Below are 11433 nucleotides of genomic sequence, written 5' to 3' on the forward strand. Positions count from 1 at the left end.
ACATATTTCCCATGTTCCAGGAGGCTGTGGCTTGGGGACTTCCTTCATCACAGGTGGCAGCCAGGCTAAGGCAACCAGACTGTTGAATGTTAAAACGTAATAAATTGCCTTAGATTGAGCTCAGGCAGGCAGGATGCGGCCACACCGCTCAGGGGGTAGGAGACATGAACTGTGCAGACATACGCTGTGTTTCACCAGGTGGCCCCAGAGCTAGTTGGCCTCCTTGGACTGATCATCCTTCTTGGCCATGGCCTTCTCTATGTTATGCTTTTGAGAGAGCTAGAACAGTGCGCAGGAACCTTAATGAATCACTGTGGTTGGAGTAATTTGATAGCAGATAGTGCCTCAGGCTTCATGAATTCAAGCTCTGAGTGATTAACAAATTGCGAAAGTAATTAATTCCAAACACTCATGGTTATTTTCAAGTTGTAAGCAACTGCATAAAGTGCTGTTTGTATCAGCATAAATGACTACTTGAAGTATAAAGCTACAAACATTTGGATCTCTCAGTAGTCAGGAATTAAGTGCTCTGAATTTAGAGAATATGCAACATATAAAGTACACGTGCAAACACATATGACTTGCACCTCTTGACAAAATCCATAGATACTGTATAGTTGTGTAGCTTAGATAAAACAGATAAATACATGCATCAAGTTAATGTATGTAAAAATCAAAAGAATCACGGAGAGCCCAGGGCAGTCAATGAAAAATCTTACATTTTTCTTCAAACTAGAAAGAGTCATTTCACCAAAAATAACAATCTGACAATTTTGGTAAGCTGTGTTTTGCATAGAGATCTTGCTATCAGTGAGATGCAAGCCCTGCTAAGCAGATATCCAAGGATGGGCTAAGAACAGAAACAGTATCGTAGAAACTTTCCTTATTTAAATGAGATACCTTCTGAACATTCAATCATTTTTACTGGAATTTCCTCTCCTTCCCACACAAATTCCTTCCAGAGTGCAATGTTTTGTATTCTATATGCCTGTTTTATACAAAAACTAATGAAATGTTTATGCAAGTGAAAAGGCTTATTGCATAATAACAAAGAAAACCCCAAACAACCCAACATTTAAAACCCACCTAACCTTTCAAAATTAATTTAGAATCTGAATTTAAATGATCAGAATTGGGTATTCAGCTTTAGTTTATACTGAAAGGTCCTAATTTGAAAAATCATTTCACTACAATACTGTTGTTAACACAACTGACAAAAACATAGCTGTGATTTAAAGCACAAAATTCAAAGTAATAAAGTTTTTCTGCTTACGTCATTCATAGTCATTTCCTTACCTCTTTATAACTAGCAGAAGAATAGATGCAATTAAAAACTTGAGTGATATTTTATAAATCGTCATCAAATGACATATTCGTCATTTCAAGTTACATTTTGTAAGACTTACCAAGACTTACAAAGACCAAGATTTATCAAGACCAAGAAAATTGAAGTTTTAGAGGGTTCTAAATGAACCATGGGCGTACATAATTTAGCATGCCTTATTAAAAATATCACTGAAATAGTTCTTTATTTATTGAGGTTGGAGAGCAGCCCCACAGAGAGAGATCTGAGGCTTTGGGTTCATGGCAATTTGAATATGATTCACAGCGTGCCCCAGCAGCCAAATGGACTAACAATGTCCTGGGGTGCATCAAGCACAGCGTAGCTAGCCGGTCAAGGGACGTGATTGTCCCACTATACGCTGCACTGGTGCAGCCCCACCTCGTGCACCGTGTGCAGTTTTGGGTGCCTCAATATAAGAAGGACAAGAAACCATTACAGCGTGTCCAGAGGAGGGCGACAAGGATGGTGAAATATCTCAAGGGCAAGACTTATGAGGAGTAGCTGAGGTCACCTGGTTTGTTCAGCTTGGTGATGGACACGAGGAAATGGAATAAAGCTGTATCGGGGAAGTTCAGATTGGAAATTAGGAAAAGGTTCTTCACTGAGAGAGTGGTTGGTGACTGGATCAGGCTTCCCAGGGAAGTGGTCACAGCACCAAGCCTGTCAGAGTTCAAGGAGCAGCTGGACAGTGCTCTTAGTCATATGGTTTACTTTTAGGTAGTCCTGTGAGGAGCAGGGAGTTGGACTCAATGAATCTTACAGGTCCCTTCCAATGTGTGACATTCTGTGATTCTATGATTTATTCAATTCTTTATTAAATGGCATTTTTTGGTAGTTCATTTGTGAAAAATTAGATAATTGTACCTTGTTTAATTAAATTCTTCAGTACAGAAAACACATCTATAAAATAATCATGAATGACCACTTTTATAGGTATATGCTTTGGACATTCTGGAAATGGCTAATACAAGGAGTTAGTTAGTTACGCGACTTTTTGGAAAAAAAAAAAAAATACCATTTTAAAATGTCTTACTGATAAAAACCTAAACCAAGCCAGAGTAAGTCAATCCCAAGTTTAAAAATAAAATTTAGTGTGTCAATGCCAACTGTCAAGCTGCTAAACTGCCGGATTCCTAAAGACCAAAAACATTGCTGTTACAATTACACATTCATAAGGCAACTTATTGATCTAATCTAGTTCCAATGGCAGCCAGCTCTTTAACCATCAAAATATTCACCTCTACTTGCTAATCTCCTTTAACATTTTAGCTTTTTATAGACTTTATTTTGAATAGGTAAAAGCCAAAACCTGTGCTTCTTTCCTGTGTTTTAAAAAACAGAAACTTGTCAGAAGGTTGTTTGGGGTTTTTACAATAATCACTTGAATCCAGATGTACTGCATCCTATGTAAGTGCTCTAATCAGTTTCCCTCCCTTTCTCAATTTCTTCTTTTGCTGTTGATCAACTTCACATAAATTAAATACTCATTAGACCATGCATTTAAGATGAATTTTCTTTCTATCTCCAGGGTTTTCAAAGGACACTTCAAAATAATTTGGATTGCTCTTTAAGTAGAATAGGATTTATTTTGTTAAAATTTAAGAAATTATAGAGGTGTAGGAAAATAGTGTCTATTTTATGTATATTAAAAAGTCAGATTTCTCACTTCAAGTCAATAGCATGTACAACATAGAAACACAAAAATTGTTGCAATTTGTTTAGGCAGCTGTGGGCACCCGTTGCAGCTGTAGCACTACTTTAAACATTTTAGCTTTGACATTTCAGTAAGCTTGATCTAAGCAGACACCAGTGTCTACTGGGGTTGACCCGTAGTTATTTGGCCTGACAATATTAGATTCAGTGGGGTAGTCTTGTGCTTCCAGGGGCTTGAGATTGGTCTGTTTTCTCTTTGTAAACATTGGGCTTTTGCAATTCTTATTTATTCTATTGTACCAGTTTGTTAAATTACAAAGACCTACTCCTCCTCCATCTACTCTGGAGAGTAAATTAAATCTATTAGTCGACAAAATTCTAAATTTTGAATAAGTCAGAAATAGTGATGGACAAAATATTTGCTAACCTAGCAGAAAAGTTCAGTTAATAACTGATAGTACGTGCTTGAGCAAACTTAAAATCAAACCCCAAACTCTGCCACCTTTTTCATGCAAAAACTTGGTCTTTAGAGAGCATAGCTAGATGAAGAAGTTCAAAAATTAATCAACAGGCTGTAATCTCATATTCTCTCTCCCACAGAAATAAAAGATCAGTCTTCTGGATATCTTGTAAAGACTCTCTTTTTTTTTTCAATTAAGTATCCTAAGCTGTTTTCCAGTGATATGATAATCCTTCACTTGAGAATATATTTTTATGTTAACGGTGATAATGATCCCTGAAAATAACAGTCTACAACAAATTAATAGTAAAGCCCTAATTTTGAAGCAAAAAGAAAAAAGGCTGAATTCTTCAAGGGCAAATTAATGACTGTTGCAGATTTCACATACATTTTTTTAATAATTAGGAAAGTTAATCCAGTTATTCCCAGAAGTCTACATGCAGTTATGAAATCCTTCATCTTTTTATGACTGCCCCTGAGGTTTGTTTTTCATTTTTAGTAAATCATTCTATCATCCTCTTATTTTAACTTTGCTCATGTTCCTAACAGTCAGACTGAAGTCCTCTTTTTCATTCTTTGACTTTACTATATCATTCCAGGTACCCCCACTATATTTTCATTGTACTGTTCATCTAATTTTTCACTTCTTGTTCCTGTCTTCCAGGCACTTTATTGCACAGATCCAGCTTTTACCTGGCATCTTTTCATTTTTTGTATTGGTCCCTCCATACCTACCGATACATGTTAGAACAGGACTATATAAACATAAATATATGTATGTGTAAATATCCATATACTTATGTACACACACACACACATATATAAGAAAGAATACTTGTAGCTGTGTCCGTATCTCCATTGGGTATGATCCAGACAGTCCTGCATTACTGTGTAAGAAATTATATAGTATATCCTATCTGCTTTTCCTGAAACAGTTCTCTGACTTCTTATTTGACCAGTCACAATGAGTTTCATTCAAATTTCATCTCAATGTAAACATTGCACTAATTCAGTTTATTCTGAAAGTGAACAAAACTGCTCAGGATGGAATCTGCCATGTTACTTTAAAAAATTAATTTGGGAAAATATTTTCACTTTATCGTGTAATGCAATATCAACAAGCAGAATTCTTTCCCTTTATTTTTTCTATTTTTCTTTTTATCAGAATGGATAAATGATGGCATCAGTACATCTTTTTCTCTTCCTTTAACTTATAAAATTATATTTGTCTGAACCTCACAGGCTGAGAAGAAATCACATCAGAGAATTACTTGCTACCTCAGGAAGTATGGATAACACCAAAACCATCAATTTCTCTTTGTTTGATCTTTTAAAATTATCAGCTCTGAAGGCCTGCATTTAGTCTATCTTATTTTATAGTGAATCATAAACTCTTCTCCCTTTCTCCTTTTATTTATTCTAAGAATACCTTCTTGATTAGGGGACTGGAGCACCTTTCTTATGAGGAACGGCTGAGGGACTTGAGTCTTTTTAGTCTAGAGAAAAGAAGACTGAGGGCAGATCTTATCAATGCTTATAAATGCTTAAAGGGAGGGTGCCAGGGAGATGGGAACAGTCTTTTTTCAGTGGTGCCCAGTGATAGGATAAGAGGTAACGGGGACAAGCTTGAACATAGGAAGTTCCATCTTAACATGAGGAAGAACTTGGTTACTTTGAGGGTGGCAGAACACTGGAACAGGCTGCCCAGAGAGGTTGTGGAGTCTCCTTCTCTGGAGACATTCAAAACCCACCTGGATGCCGTCCCGTGCAACCTGCTGTAGGTGACCCTGCTCGGCGGGGGGGTTGGACTAGATGATCTCCAGAGGTCCCTTCCAACCCTGACCATTCTGTGATTCTGTGATTATATATTCTCCCCCAAACTATTTCTTCAATAGTATTTCCTAAATCTGGAACCTGATTAATTATTGCTTGATCCTTTTGGACCTTTCTGACATATCATTTTTTACTGGTTTGTCTTCTTTATTTATTCTTTATTTTCCCTCCAATAACTGGGTGTCTTTTTATTGATAACATATTACATGTTCTTCCCCTCACAGCTACTTTCATTGTGACAAAAAGTTTACCATTGTAATATCACTAATCCAATTTGTATTCCTAATGTTAGCTTCATAAAAATCTAGACTCATGCAACTATAATCAACTAGGGATTCTCAAAATTACTGAGAATTGAGAACCTAATTATACAAAGTTCGTTTAGAAGTAGTCACATATCATAAATCAGCTATTAGTGGAGTTACTGCAGAGAATGAAATTAACTTTCAAAATGTTTCAGACTTGTACTGCACAGTATTTCAACCTCAAGACAAAGAAGGGAATTGTTTTGGGTTACACTATTATGGCAAGCTAAGATTGTGACAACAAGGCTTTTTTAATTCTTGGGACAAAAACCAGAAGAACTAAATTTAGGTGGGCTGTTGGTTCTTGTGGCCGTTGATTTTTGTAAGCCACCTATACAAATTTTTTGCAGAAACTCATGGTAAACTTCTTGGTTAGCTTCTAATAGCAGAAAAGTCTGTGGCTGCTCTTACTTACCATATGGGAAAACATGACTAAGTTTTAATAATTACCTCATCTTTTCAGAATTTGCCTTTGACCTTTTCTTTGGAATCTGTTTTCTGTCTTGGGGGACTGTTTTCTATCTTTTTCAGTTTGGAAGTTGGCATATTTTCACACACACGAAAAATTAGTTTATTGAAAGAAAACAGAAAAAAAAAGATAAAGCAAATGTCTTGACTGTAAAATTATCTAAACTTTCTAAAAATGCCATTGACTTCTCCTATGATTTCTGTTCAGAGTTCATTCTGTAACTAAGTAGCAGCCAGAGAAAGAAAATGGCAGGTACAAGACTCAATGCTGTCTACATCTTCCTGGAGGCTTAGCAATTCACTAGGAATTTTTCTAGCAAAAACAGCATTTGTACATTTAGACAATGTATAAATTACTGGACACCAGCTTCTTAATGCTTCCGAAAATATTAAGCAAAAAGATTGCAGAAAATAGTAATTTGCCAGCATCAGCAAAGCTAGGGAAACATACCACAGAGAACAAGACTATTATGATTTTTTAGTATATAAACCGTGTAGCTTAATTTAACTCTGCTATATTATCTTGCATGGATGCCATGAAATTAGTTTACGATGACAAGAAAGAAGAATACCATCTGGAAACAAAGCTGTAACAAAAGGTGCTTTCATGGAAAAGACCAAGGTTCTTAGAGAACAATAGGGGAACATTTCTTGCTTGAAGACATAGTGAATGGAAAGGGCTACCTCATGGCATATGCTCCAGTCTGATAAAATGAAATAAAATAAGGAATGTCTAAAATCCCTCATCACATCCACATTCCAATGAATTCTAAAAAGCCACTGAGACAACAGCTCAGCTCAAATAAATCATTAACTGTTAAATAACTTTTCTGTTATGGTTCTAATTTATTGACAGAAGGTACAGAGAATTCTTTGGATTGCACGTAAGTTCTACATGGGGCTAGGGACACCACTTGAGTTTTCATTAATGGGTTAAATCCACAGAGTTACAAATGATGAAAATTTCAGTTCTGTTAGAGATATTTGTATGCAGCAAACATCACCAAAATGGGCAGTATCTTCAGAAATGGAACACTGTAGACACTGAGACACTGATGACACCATGAACTAATGATGTGTATTTTTCTGAAACCTCTTTACTACCTCTTATCAGGGCAAAAAACAATAAATCTAAGATCAACAACAGAAAGGTTAGAAAATTGTTGTTTTCTTCCTGTTTTTGAAGCACTAGTAAAAAAAATCTTCATCGTGTGCTGATTGAAGTCAAATACAAACAACAGACATGACCCAAATCTCTGTTCGTTTTTGATTATTAACTTCTCTATTCTTCTTTTTTTTTTTTTTTGGAGTACAGGAATTTATAAAATATTTCTTTGCTGCAAGGAATTACATTATAAGATCCTTCATTCACAAGAAACCTTTATAACTTGTTACCCACATGGGTACCAATAATACTGTCAAGGGAGAATCTGAGCTGTAAACAGTGTCCACAGGCTTAGGATAAAAAGCACAGGAGACCAGAGGGGTCCTCCTTAATGTAGGGGAAAAGCTCAAGCAGGAGCATCAGATTACTGCAGACCAACACTTGACTAAGCAGCTGGTATTGGGCACCAGGTCTTTTATTTCTTTCACCACAGGATTCTCTTCAAGGAGTGAGGGCAGCAGGGTAGACATGGGATCTGCCTGGCTGAACAGGGCAACAGGTTTGCTGACCTAGTGAGGAGAGCTCTAAACTAAGTTTGTCAGGGATGCAGGGCAAAACCTACAGGTAAGAGGGAAAACAGGCCCAGAGAGGGACATATGGGACAGGGTAATGAATATTTCTCTTCCTCCCCTTCAGAAAGCAACACAACTGGAAGTACCTGTACAGAAAAATGGGAAGCAAACTGGACAAACTGGAAGTGCATGTACAGTCACAGAACTGTGGTGTCATCAAGATTACAGCAACTTAGTGGGACAGCTCATCTGACTGGAGGGCTGCAATGGATAGACACAGGCTCTTAGGAAAAGCAGGAAGGAGGGGCTGCACCCTACAAAAAGTGGGATCTTGAAGGAGAGGAGCTCTACTGTACAACAGACAACAAGCCGATTGAGCTCCTGTGGGCTAGAATGAGAAGGAGAAGCCAAGAAAGAGGTCATTATGGTGAATAATTGCTATATTCCACCTGATCGAGAAGCAGTCAAAACCTTCAAACAACTAGAAGTTTCCCAAGCACCGGCTATGGTTCTCATGGGAGACTTTAACTACCCCAGCATCTCTGTGGATGGCAGCATAGCAGAGGGCAAGCAGTCCACTAGATTTCTGAGTTCACTGGCATGAATTTTTTTAATACAGGCACTGGACAGGCCAACTAGGTGTAGGAACAAAGAACCATTCAAATAAGTGATATTCAACAGCAGCTGTGGTTACAATAACCATCGGCTGAAGATCCTGAGGGAAGTGAGGAAGGCAAGTAGTAGAATAAACCCCTTCGACTTCAGCAGAGCGGATTTCAACTTATTTGAGAAGTGGTAGACAGGGTTTCATGAGCTGATGTCTTGAAGGGCTAAGGGGCCCAGGAGAGCTTGTTTCACATCAAAGGCAGCTTCCTCAAAGCTCAAGAATAGCTGATGGCTGCTGGAGCTGAAAAGGAAATTCCTGACTGAGGTGTTTTAACCTCAAATGCAAAAAAAAAAAAAATAATCACAATAGTGCACAAAATATGAAAGCTACTATAGAAGTGTTACTCAGGAGTGCAGGGATAGAAGAAGGAAGGCCAAAGCTCAGATGGAATGAAATTGGTGAGGAATGTGAAGAGCAGTCATCCTAGAAACCATTCTATAGGTACATCAACAACAAAAGAAAAATTAAGGAAATGGTTGCCTGCTGCTCACTGGGGTAAGAGACCTTGTGATGAAGACATGGAAAAGGCTGAGGCACTCAGTGTCCCCTTTGCTTCTCTCTTCATTAGCAAAGGCTGCCCTCAGGCCTCCCAATTCTCAGTAAAATAGACAAGTTTTGGGAAAAAAAAAATAGTAGCTACAGCACAGGAGAAACAATACAAGGAACTGCAGAAGTAAACAGGATATGTGCAAGTTCATGGTACTAAACAGTATGCACCTTAGGGTTCTTGGTGTGCTACAGTGTGAGGCTGCTCTGTATCTTCTTTGAAAGGTTGTCACAATCAAGGGTGATTACCAATGATTGGAAAATTGATAATTTCTCATTTCTTATTTTCAAAAAAATCAAGGATTCTAGCAACTGTATATCTGTGAAGTTCACCTCAGACCTCTAGAAAATTATGGTGAAAGTATTTTTGAAAACCACCCCCAAGCACACAAAGGATGGAAAGGTGAACAGGAACACCCAACTTTTGCCAATGCAAATCATCCTTGACTACCTGAATGCTTTCTGTGATGAAAGGATTTAGCTTGACATTAACAAAGGTTTCACAGCACAGTTCCCCACAATATTCTTGTAGTCGAATTGAGGGTGTATGGATTGCATGGGTGGACTGTTATGTGAGTGAAAACTGTCTGGACCATCAGGCTCAGACAACAGAGGCCAATTGTTTAAAGTCAAGCTAGTGATCAGAGACTTGCAACATTCCACCGGAATTCAAACTGGGGCTGAATTTATATAATACCTTCACCATGAGTCTGGAGTAAGGGATTGAATGCACCCTGACAAGGTTTGCAGAGGGCACCCTGAAGGGCAGGACTAACATTCAGACAGGCTTTGATGACAGGCTTTGACAAGCTAGAAGAATAACAGGAATCTCATGAAATTCCAAAACAGAAATGCAAAGTCCTATGCCTGGAAAAGGATCATCCCATGCAAAAAAAAAAAAAAAAAAACAAATTGCTAGGTGGCAGCTCTGACAAAATGACCTGAGATCCTGGTGAAACACAAGCGGAGTCAGGGGTGCACTTTTGCAGCATTGAATGCTTACCTCATATTGGGTTGCGTGAGCAAGAACACAGCCTGCAGCTAAAGAGAGAGAGTTAAAGGGAGTTCATCTGCTTCACACTCAGGAGGCCCCATATGGAATGCTGTGTCCACCCTAGGATCCCTCAGAACAAAAGAGACACTGACATTGAGAGACTAGAAAAAGTCCAGAGAAGGGCCACTAAAATGGTTAAGATGCTGAAGAACATGATGTATGAGAACAGAGAATGAGAGAAATGGATTTTCAGCCTGGACAAGATGAGGCTATGAGAAAATCTAACTGCACTGTTTAGTTTAGGGAAGATGGAGCCAGAATCTATGAAGGTCCACATCAGGAGAAGAGAAAACGGACATAATCTGTAAAAAGATAATTCGAACTGGACATGAGAATGAGCTCAGCTAGGCACTGGAACAGGTTTCCAGAAAGTCTTTAGAATCTCCATCCATGGAGATATTAAACTTTCAACTGGGCAAAGCCCTGAGCAACCTGAACTAACTTTGAAGTTATCCATGTTTTGAGCAGGAATTGGCCTCAAAGAGATTGGACCATGACAGGTCCCCTTCAAAGATTATATGGTTTAAGATTTCAAGCTTCTCCTTCCTGGGAGAGTTTCCAAAAGCAGAAACTTGCAAAAGCATTTGCCAGGTCCTGCCATCAAATTGCTACAACTATCCCCCATGTAAACAAAAAGGAAAAAACATCAGTAAATAACATATGTCTCCGAATGTAAACTCTGGAGAGTCATTGCTTCTGAATTGTGATTACAGTTTTAAATGGTGTAGATTTTTAGAGAGTACATTATTACATTTAAATTTAGAAAGTAAAAAAAAAAAAATAATCTCAAAATAAATATATTTAATATGCTGGTTTAATATTTTCTTAATATTTTAAAGTTATTTCATGATTTCATGTCTTCATTTTTACCTCTGCAAAAAGGAACTGGGAAATCCCATGATGCTCCATTTCCAGGACTCACAATACATGTCAACATGGCATGGCCTTCTAGGATATAACCAGAGATACAGCTATATCGGATTTTATCTCCAATGTTGAATCTTGTTCCATGAAGTACTCCTTTAGGTATTTCTCCTGGGTTTCCACAAGTATGACTAGGCAATACTGTCAAAAGAAAGAAGGAAAAATGTTACAGATAAAATCTGCAGAACGAAGTAATAAATACTTGTCAAACAATTGTAATTAAATAATTGGGTTTATTATTATTTTTTAAAACAGTATTCCTTATACAAATAAGGTGAAATTAGGCTATGGAATGTACTTTTGCAAAAGGTTTCAGTTTATAATGTCACTTTCAAAGCTAAATTCAAACTCAGTTCTTGGTTTAACAGTACTTCACTGAAGAACTATTTTTAAACAAAATATCCTATAAATCTTGCTGTTTCTCCCTGTCCTGCTTTGAGCGACACAGGAGTAATTTCTCTTTCAGTAATTTTACTTTTCAGTAAGGTCTCTTCTAATGCT

At 37.6% G+C, this 11433-nt stretch overlaps 1 protein-coding gene across 1 annotated transcript in view; it reads right to left on the reverse strand.

The window, feature by feature from the left end:
* The window catches only part of CSMD1 (CUB and Sushi multiple domains 1), a 1016474-nt gene that overhangs the window by 650585 nt on the left and 354456 nt on the right, over window positions 1–11433 (reverse strand). Inside the window, exon 7 of the mRNA XM_009885090.1 lies at window positions 10879–11073. Within this exon, the coding sequence (XP_009883392.1) occupies window positions 10879–11073 (195 nt within the window). The remainder of the gene's footprint in view (window positions 1–10878; window positions 11074–11433) is intronic.

Source organism: Charadrius vociferus, unplaced genomic scaffold (assembly GCF_000708025.1).
Source record: "Charadrius vociferus isolate BGI_N301 unplaced genomic scaffold, ASM70802v2 scaffold345, whole genome shotgun sequence".
Taxonomy (NCBI): domain Eukaryota; kingdom Metazoa; phylum Chordata; class Aves; order Charadriiformes; family Charadriidae; genus Charadrius; species Charadrius vociferus.